Source organism: Patella vulgata, chromosome 3 (genome assembly GCF_932274485.2).
Source record: "Patella vulgata chromosome 3, xgPatVulg1.2, whole genome shotgun sequence".
Taxonomy (NCBI): domain Eukaryota; kingdom Metazoa; phylum Mollusca; class Gastropoda; family Patellidae; genus Patella; species Patella vulgata.
In genome coordinates, this window is record NC_065881.2 from 58,242,370 (window position 1) to 58,260,458 (window position 18,089).

Consider the following 18,089-nt stretch of genomic DNA (forward strand, 5'->3'; position numbering starts at 1 on the left):
TAAAAACGCACTTTTGTTTTTATTAATATCAACTGACAATCAATATTAATATAAATGTTACGGACAAGACACTAACGGTATTAATGCTGCTACCAGAATCACAAATTACCTCATCTGGCTCTGGTTCAGGTATTTTGACTCTCCGGCTGAAAACTGGATGCATATAGCGATCAAAATGTGGAATTCGAACACTATCAATGACGTCATCGGCTTCTGAGACGTTAAAATAAGCTAGATATGGCCCTTTCTGTTGATAAAAGTCCGTGTGGGTTGAGTACCATAAAGGTCCCGGTGTTGCTTCCAGAATAAAAACATCGGGAGTATAGGTAGGGCGCATGATATAGTCTGCAACTGATCCATATTTCAGATGAAGGTACTCTGATTCGTTTTTGACAACCTTTATATCCCCGAATGCTAAATGCCTAAAATCCCCAGCATAAGCGTCCAATTCCCTTTGTGCATCGGGTGCCTTGTGAACAGGATTTGACGACTTTTTGGCTTCTAACTTAGACAGGTGAGCTGTCATATCTTCCATAATCTTACAGACATTGTTGGTGTCAAACCAAGGCGCACCATGTAGCAACATATCCAAGCCAAATATATTGATAAGAGATATAGCGGCATAAGCTTTATGGCTGTTATCACCAACAAAAGCAGCGTGAACACCTACAGCTCTACCAGGAATAATAGAATATAAACTCTCATAGCCTGGTAAATTTCCACCCTGGGTATAGGTTGGGTAACCTAAAATTGGAAGAGTATATGGGTTAAGGTAATGGGTTACGGGTAGAATTTTGTCTAACAATCTGTTTTTCTTTTAAAAAATAATGTCTATAGACAAAATTAGTTTTAAGATATAATCGATTTTGCGATTTTGTAAGCAGGTCGACGTTTGTTAAACCTTTCGAAACCAAAAAAAAGAATCATATAGAGCTTATCCAATCATTAATAAAAAAAAATAACACATCAGATCAACCCAATAATATACCTTATTTTGAGCGAAGTCATCGAAATCAAGAACGTTAGCTCCTTTATATATTATTTTTAATAATGGCGCCGTTTATTTAAACGGGTTCATAGAAGGCATAGCTAAATACAAGTACATTCCAGATCTAATACGTTATCATTTACACTTACCCCTATAATGTCCTTTAATCCACCCAAGAGTGTTTGAATCACGACTATAAGAAACTTGTATGTTTGGTTGCTCAAACCCACGAGATCTCGGCCCAGCGTCTTCAGTCCTGAACATCCAGGGTTCAAATAGTTGTTCCAGAGCTGCTGTCCCTAATACCTGGCGTTTATCTGTATTCTTACCCAGTTCTAAGTTAAACAACAACCATTTGGCCATATCGTCTGCAGATAGACAAAGTGCCGATCCTGCGCTGATGACATCAAACCCTCTGGAAATATGAAAGATAAATAATTGTCCTTTGCTGATCAGTGTCGTAGACAGCTGAAGTATAGACTGGGGCCGAACGGATTAAGGATTGGAATATTATTCCGGCAAATCGTATGAGAAGGTGTAACAAGTGTGCATAGGATGAAGTGGCAGAATAAGTACACCCAATACATGTCATATTTGAAATATCGATGAAAGCCACACGAGATCGGACATTTGAATAGTTGTCTTACATTTCGAGTGCTCTTAACTACAACGGAAAATACATATATTTATTATCAAAAATTATAAGTCAGAAAACTTTATCGTCTATATCTGCATGTGTTTTGTGGTTGCTATATCTAATAGAAAGTGCAGGGGGACCGCACTACACGTAAAACAAAACTCTACAAGATAAACCTGCGGACAAGACAGAAAATAGACATTGCACCAAATAAACAAATATCAAATCTGATACATGATTTGAAAGGAAATTGAATATTCACAAAGGCCGGTCTCTGTTTCCACCCCATTAACACTGTACATGTATTTTCATTTTTATTTTTTCATTAATTATATAATACGTTACTTCAAAGATGTAAATGGAATGGCATAAGGGTTGCCATTATAACTCAGGACTGGTCCCGCAAAATTATTTGTCTGCCTTTCTTCCACATTTAAGAACATAGGTCGGGTGATTCCAATGGGGTCAAGGATATGACGTTTCAGTAGTTTTTCCCAGGTATCACTTCCAAGTTCTCGTATAACTTCTTCCACCAAAACAAACATGATGTCGCTCTGTAAATATTTCTCTCGAAATTTAGCAATTTCCGGTGCATATTTAAGATTGCTGAAAAATATTTACAAATTCAATGGATGAGTAACATATAATTACTGTAAAATTTAACTGGGTGAATATTTGTAGAAAATACTGTCTGCCATTCATCAGTAAGTTCATTATTGACCATTACATCATTTTGAAATCCAATATCGGTGCTAGTTCTATTGATATTTATATGGCTTGAGGTCTTCGTTTGTATCAAGTGTACCATTGTGGTGCCTTGGCCATCTGCGATCGGACGTCACACCGTGTTTTGATAAAAAAATTAAAACCACACACAATCAAAAACGATATTTAAATAATAATTTTAACTATGTCAAAAAGACAGAGCTTCCGGATAAAGAACACAGCATCCTCCCGCGACAGCTTTCGCTACTCCGCGATATGTAATACTTCCTTGTCAAATTACTATTATCAATTTGAGGACAATTGCCGACTCGTTTAATTTGAGACAATGTGATATTTATTTAGCACTGTTCGTGTATGTGACTGATGCACAGTCTTCGGTAAAGTAACGCGCCTTTTAAAATAAATTCCAAGAACATGAGAATGCAGATGAAATACCTTTTCAGAGTAATATATACAGACTGTAAATACTTACGATATAAGTCTGTATCGTCCCATAGCCCTGGATAGTGGCACCATATCCATGTTACTAAAACCAGTTCTCATTGCTAAAATATCCTTTAAGTTTAAATTTTTTGTTCTATGATTGTCGTAAAACATCACCCAGCTGCCCAGTATTTTCGATATTGGTGTATCCCATGTGTAACTGGAAATTTTAATTAACGGGGATCAATAATTAATACTATATACAATACATACGATACAGACATATACAATGATAATAATCTAATTCACATATTCCAGAAAAAGGAAATGCAAGATAAAATCCACAAATTTTAATTTCAAATCGTGAAATGAAATGTTTAATGTCCTATAACTGTTCTGTACCGATTGGGCTAATGAAGACGGTATACGCCATACAGTGTAGTACTATGTGGGACACTATGAACTACTCTTATATAGAATTGCAACTGCCAAGGGTTCTTTTACGTCCTATCCGAACGACGAGGGGCGTGCTGGCCCCGAAGGGGCCCGGGAGGACGGGCCACGAAGTGTCCCGTCGGTCGCCCAAGGTGACCCGCGCGCCGAAGGCGCGCCGCTGATAGGGGGGTCTGGGGAGGTTCTCCCCCCCAGAAAATTTTTGAGATTTGACAACGGGAAACGCGTTTTGCAAGCACTTCTGAGAGAAATCTAGGTATCATATTTTCCAAATTTATGCTGCTATTTTGACTATAAGACATACTACTGTACTACACAAGACATTCATGACAGGTCTGCTTAATATAATGCTAATACAATGTATTTCTATCCAAATAATAAATTGCATCTTATACATATCGAGGCATGATTACTTGTATTAAAGACCATTTCACCTTAAGGTGACAGACATTTGCACGTCAGCATAATATATTTTACTAATCGTTGTGTATGTATGATTTTTCGCGTGCGCACTCTCAATTTTTTTAGGGGATTCCGCGTGAAAATTAGAGCTCTCAGGGGGGCCCGCTTATACGGGTGGACTTATTGTTTAATGGGGACCGGGGAGGACACCGTCCTCCTAAACTCCCTGCCAGCACGCCCCTGCGAACGACTATATGTTGTCCCTTGCCAGACCCTCTGTCCTGCACCACCGAGAACGGGAAACCATACTGGAAAATCAGGATGAACTTTCTCGGCCAACAATTGAACATGGGACCTCCAAATTAGCGAACCAACGTCTTACTCACTGCGCCATGGTGGCTCCAATTTCAAATCGCTTCCAAGAGTCTTATAATATGTAGCCGCGACTGAATAAACGAAAGTAAAAATACTTTTAGATAAGTGATTTTACACTGTAGTTTTTATCCGTGTTAGTTAAGGCTTGATATTATAAGTAGCTCACATATAATTTGGATGAAATTAATTTCAGACTCTGACTTCAAAACTTAAAACTACATTATTACAAAACAAAAGTAGGGAATACTTTATTAATTCTACTGGAAGTGGTAAGATGTCCTAGAAATACTGGACAATTTCCAAGTAGTGCACGACGTCTGTACGAAACGATAGACACACATATATAGAGGATGATTTAGATACATTGGCCGTCGACAGACTCCAATCCAACCCCTTGCACACAACCAAAATTGTATATTATGTCAATTACCGGTAGCTGAATCTACTTGCCAGCAGTAGCAGTGGGCATTGTGGGCCGATTAGGGATATGAGTAATGACATCCCCAAACGCCGACCCTTTACCAGACAAACACTATAGCTGATTAATCGACCAAAACTAATGCCCGCTTTAATATCGATTTAAGTAATGCATAAGTTCTGTGGCCTGGCCCCCTTTCGGGAATTCTGCATAGGGTGATTTCTAGAAATGGACCGTCGACAGAATCCAATCCAACCCCTTGCACGCAACCAAGATTGTATATTATGTCAATACCGGTAGCTGAATCTACTTCCCATCAGTAGCAGTGGGTATTGTGGGCCTATTAGGAATTTGGTTATGTCATACTAATATGCCGACCGTTTACCAGACAAGCACTATAGTCCGCTTTAATATCGATTTAAGTAAAGCATAAGTTTTGTGGCCTGACCCCCTTTCGGGAATCCTGCATAGGATGGGCAGAAAAATCACCAGCCCAGGGTTAGATACAATGGTCATGGTGCTCAAGACTTGCTCTTGCTGGACCCAAAACCAATCGTCAAAATAGTTACTATAGCGCTCTATATTTATCGTTGCAACAATAGATTCGAATAGATCACATTCATATTCCACAGGTTCCGTCTGTTCTGACCTGACTTGAACCTACCACCATGGTTTCTACCAATGGCGAACATATGTGTTTAGACAGCTGTCATCATTGACCTTCCATAAAGTTTTGGGATACGGAGATGAATTGAATCTAAAAGGTTAATATCAATATTATAACGAAGGCATTCTATACATTTTTATCTACAGGAGTTGCGTGGATACTTTTAACATATATCACAATATAATGGTTTTGGTTTCTATATGGGGGGTTGGATGGCTGAATGTTTAGCGTGCGCGCGCTGTATCATAAAGTCTGTCATTGAGTCGACTGGCGTGGTTTCGAATCCCCGGTTGTACGTGGCAAGGAGTAGGGTCGCCTGTCCAACCTCGTGGGTTTTCTCCGGGTCCTCCGGTTTCCTCCCACTGCTAAAGACCCCTACGCGCAAGCGAATTATGTAAATAAAATTAAACCATATGTTAGTCCCGAAATGACCTAGTTTGTGTCGAGTGGACGTTAAACCCCATTTCTCTCTCTCTCTCTCTCTGGTTTCTATATAGCGGGCACAAACACTGGATCTAAATTACAGAAGGACAAAATCGACACCCACAAATGTTATCTAATATCTTATTCACCAACACTGCAATGTATCCATAATACCTAAAATATAATGGTTGTTTAATCACGTATTTACAGTATTGGTCACTATTTAAAACCAGCCCGTGAGTAATGAATATTGGCAATTTAATTAGTTCCTAACCTAAAGTGGATGATTCTTTAGGCGAAAACTGAATATCTTATTGTTGACATGTGTGGTCGTTTCCGCCCATGCCGACTACACTAGAACTATGAACAATTGGATTAGGTAATTAAAGTGTAAGTTCTTACAGGTGTCTATTTACGTATAAAGTTAACGGCTTATGTCCTTTATAATGACGTGAAAATATGTATTGTGCCAAATAAAACCGGAATGCCAAATTGAAAATAAAACTGACAACGTGAACCTACCATGGGACATCTCTCTTGCAGATAAAACAATGACGCGTGGGATCGGGTGTTCCTGGTAGCGCAAGCATACCCTACCGTGTTAATGTAATTCCTAACGACTTACCACCTAAAATCTCACCACAGATAAGCTAGTGACATTAGGTGTATCTGGAAGGCAAAATTATATCCAGAGTTTATGCGAGCAACATTGCCCCAACGTAATTTGGCAAAATGTATCCCTTCAAAATCCCCCTGGGTGGGTCGAGTTTCCATTTGATAAGACGTTTTCTTTTATTTTTAAATATTTCCCGATCAACTATTAGCCCATACAAATACCCAAACGAAATGGTAGAAACTCTCATTGGAATGTCACCTTTGATCTTTACCATTTGACCATATATTCAAGCAGTTCTTTGGTACAGTAAGTGCGAACAGCTCATAAACAAAAGAACCACAAACACCCAACATGTGTGTCTGCAATATCAGATACCATATTTAATACATGTATAAAATGTTAAAGTGGTGCGTGTAAAGTCATTGATGTACATTATAATTGCATAAAGGATATCCAGCATCATATATAGCTAAGAATAATGTATTTTTTAGTATTATGTTATGGAATTTGGACGATTTACAGGTATATTGTACAAAAGTAACGGATAAGGATACGCGATCGAAAACTAAAAAGTCTTAACCCAATCGACATTCAAGTTCTAATTATGCAACCATAGATCAGAGATTGTATCCATACTACTGAGGTTATAAGAAATATTACGCATTCCGTTAAAGATACATTATGTAAGATTTAGATAAAGAGCTAGCCATTCTTGCTATAATAGTTCGGAAATAGATAATGTAACATGAATGTTTTGAAAATTTCATTCCAATTACTCTATTGCGAGTGAAGATATTAGCCTTTGAAGATTTGACAGGACGTGTGCAATAATTTTAACCACCGTACTGGTTGTTCGAAGCTATGTCTCGCTCCTCCATTTTTAGCTTAAATCCAAATATGGCCGAACTGTTCGGAGAAATCCGATGCCATCGAAAGTTGGTTATGGCCTGGATAAGTTAATTAATGTCTAATTAATAATTTAGAAAACATTTCAGGCCGAAAGATTTAGCTCTTGCATAATGTATGTTTAAAAACAAGTTTTGATACTCGAACAGATGACTTAAAGAATCTAACCCTTTTTAATTTAGTATACAGTATCGAATGGGATTCATCTGATTGTTGTTTTGATTACTTATGGAGCAAGCTCTATACAATTAAACTTTTGTTTCAGAATATTATGAGGATGTCGGTTTCTTTACTAAATTTAGTTTAATTTTTGACGGTGTCAAAACGTTAACAAAAAATGGGTTATATCTCAACACTGGCTTTATCTTTAATTTTTCCAACGAAGAAATACATAATATTGTCATGCCACAAACAAATCAACATATAAAATACAGCCAATTATAAATCACAAATTTAGTTTTAATGCAAATGATAAGGTCACATTACAAAGTACCCTACTTCATAAAAAGCGTGATGCTTTAATATAAATTGAGACCATAGCTTGATGTTAGTCATATCTTATTATATAATTGTAGCCCACGGGGTGTCGCCCATAAATTAGCCTAATGCATTTTATGTTTTTCTAGAATTGTTCACAATTGTACGGATATTAACGATTGTTATTGGCTGAAAATTGGTCGCATTCCAAAATAAATAAAACAAAAATAGATATCGATATTACTTTCAGATTTATGAAGTTTTCATCGTGGCGTATCTGTATAACGTGATCCGACACACCATGGATGAAATAAATGATTATGTCTAAATAACATACAAGAAACAATGGTATCTGGTAATCTATCAAAGGTGGTGTATTTTTTCATGGCGGGAAATGGTTTTCATCATCTCATCTCTAGTTTAAATGAATAATCTTCTTGTAAATATTTATTTTAGAAATTATGCCAACACACCCTTTGCACAATTCGAAAGAACGTCTGTGTACTGGTCTACTTGTACTTTCAATTATACCTTAGTAGTCGGATCACTAACTTCTCTGCAATTGTCAAATTTTTGCAAGAGATATTGATATTCATTCACGGGCACAAACTTTCATCTTGAAGTCAAGTTTTGCCCGTTTTTTTACGCTTTGGGTATACATAGAAATACGATAATCAATATTTGTTGAACAGTAATTAATGCGGAAAAAACATCAGAGGCATGACCGAATGTTTTTGTGGTTCACAAGAATAAGAAAAAATCAAGCGTTTACAGTAAAACATATAATAGACCCCCAAGACATTATTACATGGCATCGATGTGAGAGATGAACAAAATATCATGCACATAATACCTTGAAACACGAGCATGCATTGTAATCCGCGCTGTGTGTGCCAAAAGGAAAACACTATTTATTTTGATGCTTTCTATTTACTCAAAACTGGAATTATATAATATTTACCACGAGGAATACGGCCCTCATCGGGGCTCGTAAATATTTAGACGTTATGCAATTCAACGTATTCTCTTTGAATGATTTTACTTCCGTTTGAAGTTTAGAAACCTTTAAGGCATTTAGTAAATGGGATAAATTCTATATAGAATAGTCTAAAATTACTGTTTATTACTGGGCGACTGATTTGAGGTTATATAAAAATTCTTCAAAAGTTGCAAATAAAGCCATGTTCACTTACTTTTTATTGTTTGATAATAATTTAGCAAGAAGAGTGGCCGTGAATGTTTGAGTTCCAGACCCAAGACAAAAAGCTGTTTCCCTTCCAGCTTGTAATCCGTCCGGTTGGTTGGCAGTTCCGTATCCATTGGTATAAGCGACTTCTCCGTTTGAAACAAGTGCTACGCTGGCTGCAGGTAATCGCGCACATCTCATAACTTCGCTCATGAAATTATTGAGCCGCGTTGCTTCTGTTTGAGACAGGCGACTATTGACAACATGAAAAGAAGATAAATTAATAAGTCCAACGATGAAAATAATACCAACAGCCATGTTTGGGTTCTTATCTGTTTAAAACCCCTATTCAATTCTAAGTATTTATATCCAACTTTCACGTTATTCCATCTCAGACATCTTTACTATAATATATTAGTAAATCCGAGGAGCGCCTTCGTGTATTTAACAATGTATTTTTGGCACCGCCTGTCATCCACTAAAACACCACCACGTGGTACACACAAGAATCTGATCGGGAATGATGTACAGGTCGAGAAATAAAATATCAACACATGTTGGCCCTCGGTGGATCTAAAACATTCTTTATTCCACTGTGTTGAATCCAAAATAAAAGAGTATATCAATCTGATATCAAGTTGAACTTTTCTAGCACATAGTATACTAAATTAGTAGTAAAATGGCATTTAGCAATAAAAGTTTTCTTTGGTACTATTTTATCAGAATATATGTATAAGTTTCAGTTTATGTCTGAATTTCGAAAATTGTGCTTCATTGCTTTAAAAAGAGATTGTTATTGAACAAACATGGGTATAATTAAACCGACTCTCTACGGAATTTGGCATAGTCGATTCTGCCTTGAAGTTGATTAAATCATATCTAAGAAATCGCAGTCAATATGTAGTCATAGATGACGTCATGTCTGACAAGGCTAAAATAATTCAATGAGTACCACAGAGTTCTGTCTTAGGACCAATACTTTTTAGTCTGTATACAAAACCGCTTGGTTCTATTGTAAGAAAATACGGTCTTCTATTCGACCTGTATGCGGATGATACACAGCTGTACTGTTCTTTTAAACCTCTAAATAATAACTTTGTCCCTACGAAAGATAGCGTAGAAAATTGTACATTAGAAATTAAATCGTGGATGGTATCGAACTTTCTAAAGCTTAATTCTGACAAAAGTAAATATTTATGTATTGGATCCAAACAGCAGTTACACAAGATTACAGATACTAAAGATGATGTCGGGGATAGTCAAATTATGTATTCTAAAGTAGCTAGAAACATAGGCGCTATATTCGACCAAAATGTGAACATGGAAGCACAAGAAAATAATATTTGTAAAGTGTGTTACTATTATTTAAGGAAAATCGGTCAGACAAGAAAGTACATTAATTAATTCATGTTACCTGTAGACTAGATAACAAACCTTATGCTCCCAACCCTCCGTGTCACATCAGTATATCTCAACGTTTTTAGTTACGCTCTCGTAGCAACCTATAGACTAGATAATTTCAATTCCTTATTCTCTGGACTTCCTCTTACAGTAATTTATTAACTCCAAAATGTACAAAATTGCGCAGCTATAGGCTAATAACACAAACAAAACAGTCCTCTCATATTACTCCAATATTGTACAGTCTTCACAGGTTACCGATTCAATATAGAATTAAGTATAAAATTCTGCTTCTTACATACAAATGTCTTAAAACCTCATCAAATCGTTGTAAATACTCCACAACAATCTATTCATTAATCATTTGTGTTTATTTCAGTGAGTCGTTGAAAACATTTTATCGAATTTCATTTTCTTTCAACGTTTGTCATTATTAAAACCTACTAATCATTGTATATACTCCACAACAACTTATCCATTAATCAATTAGTCAATTTTTAGTTAAATTGGTATTATTAATGTTGCTATTAGCGTTTAACTTTATAATCCTTAATTAAATTAGATTCCCTTTATTGTCTGCGATATCACCTCGGTGGAAGCTGACGTAAAATACAACTAACTCATCATCGATAGATTCCCTTTAGGTAGCCTAATAAGGGAGATCTCTAGCGAATTTATAAGTGTGCTTTAAGAAAATTTTGGAATCAAAGTACCTTTATTTTTATTTTGTGTCTTTAACAATTTTCAAGTGTAAATAATTTAATTAAATTAACCTGTCCATAATATCATATTCATTGTATGGACGTTAAATCTGTAATAAACAACAACAATTACAGGGAGATCTCTGGTTTGTCAGCATTAACTAAGTATTAAACTGTTGTGTACATGTATATATTGTCCTGTCATATTTTCATTTTTTATCATAGCTTGATAACGACTAGAGAAGCCTAGTCGAAACGTCGCTCAGTAATAAGCAGTAATTGTATTCCATAGAATTGTGACCTGTATACTCTAGTTCAATTACTAAATGCCATTGACACAGTTTATTATAATAGGGTGCTCTGGGACTGGATAACATTTCCATAACAGAGTAGGTATTTCACAGAGTAGCCTCCCTTTGTTTGTATTACTCGTGTAACGTTTTAGACATGAGCTGAATTTATTAATAATACCTTCTTGGAGTTGAATTTCAACTAAAAAATTATATTTACTTTTACGTGGTTCAAAAAGTATGTATTTTTTCTGTTTAATAGCTTTATTGTTAATGCCATGCTTGTCATCGTATTTGTGCATGATTCTTTTATTTTGTGGGTGAATCCGCAGGCGTTCACGAAGCAGTGTCAATAAATAACAACGTAAGTTGAAGTTCATAAGTTGTTAGCGAACTTCAGAAACTTTATCAAACTGTGTCACTTTCAACTTGATAATGTCCAGTTTCATTTACGTCATCCCAGGTACAGTCACACATTTTTGCACTATTCATCGTTTACTTTGACAGCTGTTACGATAGCCTATACTTATATACTAGCTTTCTTTATTAAAGGACTTAAATTAAAGGAGCTAAATAATCAAATTGACACAACGTCACAAGGCTTATAATAATGTATTATGAATGTATATAAACTGATTAACATTCAATCTTTTCCGGTTTTACTATGATTTCAAATCTGTTATGTTTGCCGAAATATGCCAAAGGTCTCAATCAAATGGAAATCTCTAGCGTCTGGTTATTCCAGTCTACACCAATAGTATTTAATGTGCAAGCTATCCAGATAAGAATATGTCATTCCTCGTTCTTCGAGTCTTTTTTTACAAATGAAATGAAATGAAATGGGGTTTAACGTCCTACTGTTTTGCTCCGAACTGGGCTAATGAAGACGGGCATACGCCATACTACAGTGTGCTATGAGGGAAATTTTGCCCGGACAGCGGCACTACGGCCTACTCTTATATCGAATTCCAACTGCCAAGGGATCTTTTACGTGCACGCCAATGTGTACACGGGACCTCGGTTTTTCGTCCCATCCGAACGACTAGACAGCTTTCCTTGTCAGCCCCTGTCCTGCACACTGACAAGGGAGAACCATGCCGGAAAATCTGGATGAACTTTCTCGGACAATGCAGTGATTGAACACCCGACCTCCAGGCTAGCGAGTCCGCGTCTTACCCACTTAGCCAGGTGATAAAACGCTTTATGGTACATATCACATATGATTCGTGTACCGTGGTCAAATGTTTATATTGTCTTAAATATTGGATATCAGAAGCCCATCTTTTCCTGGTAAGATCACAACATCAATGTTGATTTAAACAGACAAATAATTTGTGTTTTCAATGTCGAAGACATTGGATGATATTGAGTTTGAGGCTTAGCTACCAGTACTTTAATACAAGTGCAATGGCTACACATAGACAAGTTTACACTAATAAATAAATATTCTCGACCAACACTAAATCTAGAAATTAATTATTTATTACTTGATGTCTGGGATCAATGGAACTTGGCAATTGTAATACTGGTCTACCAGTAAATGCACTGGACGGAAACCTGTTTGTGAAATCTGTGTCATGCATTGTAATAAATAAACTAACTACCTGGTAGGCAACCAGTATTTTCAACAGCTGTTTCAAGGAATTTATAGAGTAATTGATAGCGGAAAACTAGCACCGAATACAAGGAAGCAAATATGACTGGTATTGATGACAGTTGACTGCCGAATGACATCTGGGGGGTTGGATGGCCAAATGGTTAGCATGTGCGCTCTGCATCATAAGGTCTGTCATTGAGTCAACTGGCATGGTTTTAATTCCCCGGTTGTTCGTGACAAGGAGTAGGGTCGCCTGTCCAACCTAGCGGGTTTTCTCCGGGTCCTCCGGTTTCCTCCCACTGCTAAAGACCCTATGCACAGCCGCAAGCAAATTATTGAAATAAAATTGAACCATGTGTTAGTCCCGAAATGACCTAGTTTGTGTTGAGTGGATGTTAAACCCTCTCTCTCTCTCTCTCTTTTTCTCCAAATGACATCTCACAATCATAATGGCGTAGTCCTTCAAATGATGTCATCAATCACAAACTGTGATAATTTCGAAAATAGCTAAAATTTTATATACAGTCATTAACTATTTAGGAATAAAACTAAATAGAAATTATGCAGAAAGACCACACCTTCCACAATGTTATTGCCATACGCCACAGTAACTACAAAAATCTGCTAAAGATAGCCTACATTATAGGAGATTCGATAACGAGTTGGCAGTTCTCACTATAATAGTTAAAAACTAGATAATGTAGAGGCAATTTGCTGAAAATTTCATTCAAATTGATCCACTATGAACTGAGAACAAAGCGATTGAATTTCCGCCTAGCCTTAATCATCATTACTAAAGTCAGTTCGATAAACAGCATAGTCTCGATTATACATTTAATCGTTAAATCGGGAAGGAAATTTATGCAGTATATCAGCTCACAATCCACTAAAGATCACAGGCCAGTGATGGCATCTAGAGTTGATTATAGTCTGGATAGGTTAATTAATGTCTAATTAATAATTTAGATAACATTTCAGGCCTAAAGAAAGGCCTGCAATAGACAGATTTAGCTCTTGCATAATGTATGTTTAAGGGCAAAGTGGTCAACACTGTAGCATATATCCTCCCATCAATTTTACATGTAGAACAGGTTTTATCCATATTTTATTGTCCAATATTATCAGTATGCCTTTTTGGAGACTTTCACTCATTGGAAGGCTTTCTTCATTTCATATTATAGAGAATAACGATGTTCTGGACAGTGTGTGATGTATGATGAGTCAATTAACTGCACATTAGTGAGAGTACTGTCAACTATTCTGATTCAGACTGATTCATTTATTTTTTTAAGGTAAAAATTGCACCGGATCTTGATATTGGGTTTTGATGTGACTCCTCTCAAAATCATATGTAAAAATAGAAATTACTTTAACATTAATGGCTAATAACGTGCACATTTATATCTTATCTGATATAGCAGTATACGAAAATATTGAATCGATCAATAATAGTACTGAAGATACTGTTTAGAATTTAATATTTTTATATTGATAGCATTTTGAAAATTGACTGTGGAAGGCTGTTAACTGAATCACTAATCTGAACCGGTAAATGTCAAGTAGATTTGTATGATAACCTTTTTTCCTATAGACTAATCTAGAGCATTCACATGTATGAACAAGGGCCATAACTACGCCACAAGTAATTAATAGAAAGTGTTAAAATTTGATAGGCTTCTTTGGGACGCTGATATAATCAATGTGTGAAATGCAACTTTAAACAGTTGCTACCTATTGTCAATTAACCATTCACAAGATTCTACGAAGTGATCAATGATCAACCCTTGATGTTATTTTCAGAAATCTCTGAATTAAATAAAATGTCTTCAACTCACTAGCCTAGATGTTTTCTCCAAGGGTGTCCACAAATGAACAGGGGAAACCGGGAAATGGTCACGTTTCAGCTTGGGCATATTGTGAGAAGATATCATATTGGACGTAAATTGTAAGAAACTATTAAATTTGATTCATAATTCTGAAATACAAAGGGGACGGTAGTGGATTTGTTCCTTGCTCATCAAGTAGAACAGGATCAGTTATGTACCATAAATACTTGGTTGTGCACCCCAAAAGCATGTAGTTCCAAATTTAAATGGCTATGTATTTATCAAAACCCGAAGAAAATCAAACTGGTGTGGCCTTACTTATTTAATAACCACTGAAAATTTATTAAATGTATATTTTTTTTTTACAATAATGTATTGCTAGGGTGTTGATTATTCTTAAAATACGGTACTGAGTCAAACCGTGACATCAGTAGCTGACAAGTTAAGGCAAAAGTAAAGGCAAGAGTAAAATCAAAGTAAAGTTACAGATTGCAAATTTAGCCATATTATTATCAGTTTAATATTCTTTCAAAGTTTTGTTTAAAATTCACTTTTAAATAAGCTTATATTCAGGTTTTGAAACCAAATTTAAAAGGACAGTCTGTATTAAATAAGTGGATCACCCAATTTCTTCAAAAAAAATTAAGCATAATGATAATGTTAGAATTATTTCCAACTCTGAGATTGAGTAGATCTGTTTCAATGAATCATACTGTATCCAATGATTATAACCTAGTAGTAACCCGTGCCAAAGTCACAAAACAAACTAACGATTTCTATCTGGACCATTTACTACAGTAATCAATATTCCATACATGTAGTGGCTTTGATAAATGATAAAAGTTTTCAATCTATTTGAGTGATCAGAATTCTCGTATGAAAACAAGAAAAGGTACATGTACACAGTAGGCTACATGCAAGGTGAATGATGTTATCACACGTAATGTAGAATAATTGAAATTCCAGACTTGTTGTAACTTAATCAATAGAAAATCATCTAGTTGACGAGCTTGTGTGTGAATTAAGGTGGTTATTATCCAAGTTGAATAGACAATCCGTGTAGGTGATCATCAATTGTAAGCCTTCATCGTCTACATACATGATATGTACCGATGTAATAAAATGAAATATTTTTTAACGAACCACTATCTAGAACAAGGCAGCAGATTTTTGCTTAATACAGATTTAGATCAGTTTTCAGTGTGGGAATTATCTCTAGCTCCATCTATATAACATATATCTTGTGATGTAAACTGATGCATTATGATAAGACTTAAAGTTTTTTTTTATGTTGATGTAAATCAAGTGAACATTTAAGATTAGTGCAGAAAGAAGAAATAAGACGAGCAATTGAAATACATGAAGGTAACATCAGTATATGTACAGTATTGTTACATATGTAATTGTGTTTACTGTACTTTGTAATATAACACTGTTATATTATGGATTAATAACCAGGTGTGCATTAAGTTCTCAAATACAACCTTTTATAAGTTTCATGTACCTACTTTAGCTGGCATATTTTAATTATTTATATGCAAATATGACCGACGTTATGATTAATGTCTACCGTAGTATATTTTTTTGTTTTCAGGAACCACCCAAAGCTTGAATACAATAATACTCAACAATGTAATACTCAAAAACGTTTAAAAAAAATAATAATGGAAGCTTCTAACCATCAGAAGCCACCTCCATTCCGAGTGACATCGGCAATGATAATAGGGGGAAGAACAGCATTGGATGAAGTGTTTCTCCCAATTTCCGACAGCAGTTGTTTGAAATCTCAGCAGTATGAATTGAAACCACTCATGCAAAATGAGGAAGGTGATGAGCAAGGTGAAAGGAACGAAGAAAATTGTGAGAGGACTTCTTCTGCATTAAATGATCTTTTACCGAGTCATGATACAGAGAAATCAAATCGCTGTTATCAAGCATCTATTACCTCTGTTATAGTGATAGCCTTCATTTTGTTGTTAGTGATTTTTGGGCATCATTACATCAAAACACTACTTTTATGGATTGAAAGTCAAGACATCGAAGTGGGTTGTGCTATTTTTCTAGTGCTGTATATAATAATTTCATTTCCCATAGCCTGGGGTTATATATTGTTGATGTTAGCGGCAGGATATTTATATGGGTTTCTTTACGGCCCGTTGTTAGTGCTTTGTTGTGCGTCTGCAGGATTGCTTGTTTCTAATATTGTTATGAGACACTGTTGTAGACAATGTTTTATTGCCAAATTTTATAGTCAAAAAGTTGCCGTGATAATTAGTGTCATAGAGAGTGACCAAGGTTTTAAAGTCATTGCCCTGACAAGACTGACCCCAATTCCATTTGGTCTTCAAAATGGCTTATTTGCTGTAAGTATGAACAAAATATATGGTTTAAGAGTAGCATTTGATTTTAGTATGCTTTACTATTGCAAATCATGAAACAAATTGTATACATAAATTTTATATACCTACATCTTATTGTGGTATATATTACTGTCGTTGGCCACAGCTGTTGTACTAACTTTGCAAAGTTAAAATCTTAAGCAATTTTCCGAAATATTCAGAAACAGTGAATATTGAACCAAACATGGTGCCCTCGGCTATTGATGTGGAGCTTTTTTTGCAAGCTTGCTTACATAAGCTTGCTTACATTGTATTGTTGATGTTTCTCAACTAGTGTCCACTTTACGGAGTAAAGTTCTTGACTGTATTTGATCAAATTGTCTCTCTCTTCTTATTTTTTATTTTAGGAACTGTTTTTTAGGAACTTCTTTTTTATTATTAATTGAATTTTTAGGAACTTCTTTTTTTTTATTATTATAAATTGTATTTTACTTTGTTATTGTTAAGCGCATCTGAACACTTCGGCGAAAGATGCGCTATATAAATGTATTAAATAATAATAAAATGGTGTGTATTGGGTTAGGCTCTTTAGTTAGGCTTTACAGATTTTCATGAAACTTTCAAAATTAGTTACCTGTATTATTGTATTATTTTAATTCATGATACATGTGGTGTTTTGTTATTTTTTAATTTGCTACATTTTTTTTTTTTTTTTTGCAGTTAGCAGATATCTCTCTTTTTAGATACTACACAGCTTCTGTGTTAGGACTGATGCCAATGGCTATTTTAAATTGTTATATGGGATCAACTTTACGATCTATGGATGATGTTTTAAGCGATGAATCAAATAAAACAACAGCCTACATGATATTTGGTGCTCAGGTAAATCAAATATTTTTAAAGCAATTGTTATGAGTATCATCAGATCATTAGTCTATTAATAAGAACTTCATTCTTCTTTATTTATTAAGTGTGAATCTGTTATACAACATTCAGTACTTTCAATTATGTCTTACGAAATGCATATCCATTGTTCATTTGGACTCAAGTAGAGGTCAAAGTTAATATCTGATTGACTTTAAATTTATACATAGTGTTTAAGGTCATGAGATAAAGAAATCTATTGATTTTCAGCGATTTTCGATAAATACTGCTAGAGTTATGGCCCTTGATCACTTTAAAAAATCTTGTGGACACTCTAGTGGTTAAAGTTAATATCCGATTGACTTTAAATTTAT

At 35.3% G+C, this 18,089-nt stretch overlaps 2 protein-coding genes across 3 annotated transcripts in view; one reads left to right on the forward strand and one right to left on the reverse strand.

Moving 5' to 3' along the window:
* Nucleotides 1–9,084, reverse strand: LOC126816549 (uncharacterized). The gene is made up of 5 exons (XM_050543204.1): nt 8,705–9,084; nt 2,824–2,994; nt 1,971–2,231; nt 1,138–1,403; nt 1–744 (listed from the first exon to the last, which is right to left on the reverse strand). Exons 1-5 carry the CDS (start codon nt 9,013–9,015, stop codon nt 29–31), a joined length of 1,725 nt encoding a protein of 574 aa, XP_050399161.1. The 5' UTR covers nt 9,016–9,084; the 3' UTR covers nt 1–28.
* Nucleotides 9,085–11,213: 2,129 nt separating this feature from the next.
* Nucleotides 11,214–18,089, forward strand: part of LOC126816572 (transmembrane protein 64) — a 28,476-nt gene continuing 21,600 nt past the window's right edge. For both annotated transcript variants that reach the window (XM_050543247.2, XM_050543246.1), the window contains exons 1-3: nt 11,214–11,327; nt 16,107–16,875; nt 17,572–17,733. In XM_050543247.2, the coding sequence (XP_050399204.1) occupies nt 16,177–16,875; nt 17,572–17,733 (861 nt within the window). In that variant the 5' untranslated portion in view covers nt 11,214–11,327; nt 16,107–16,176. The remainder of the gene's footprint in view (nt 11,328–16,106; nt 16,876–17,571; nt 17,734–18,089) is intronic.

Bases quoted from the DNA above. Each gene is read 5' to 3' on its own strand.
- LOC126816549 (XM_050543204.1), bottom strand. From the start codon at position 9,015: ATGGCTGTTGGTATTATTTTCATCGTTGGACTTATTAATTTATCTTCT. The intron at 2,232-2,823 runs GTAAGTATTTAC...AATATTTTTCAG, and splicing joins GGACGATACAGACTTATATC to CAATCTTAAATATGCACCGG. The intron at 1,404-1,970 runs GTAACGTATTAT...TCATATTTCCAG, and splicing joins ATTCCATTTACATCTTTGAA to AGGGTTTGATGTCATCAGCG.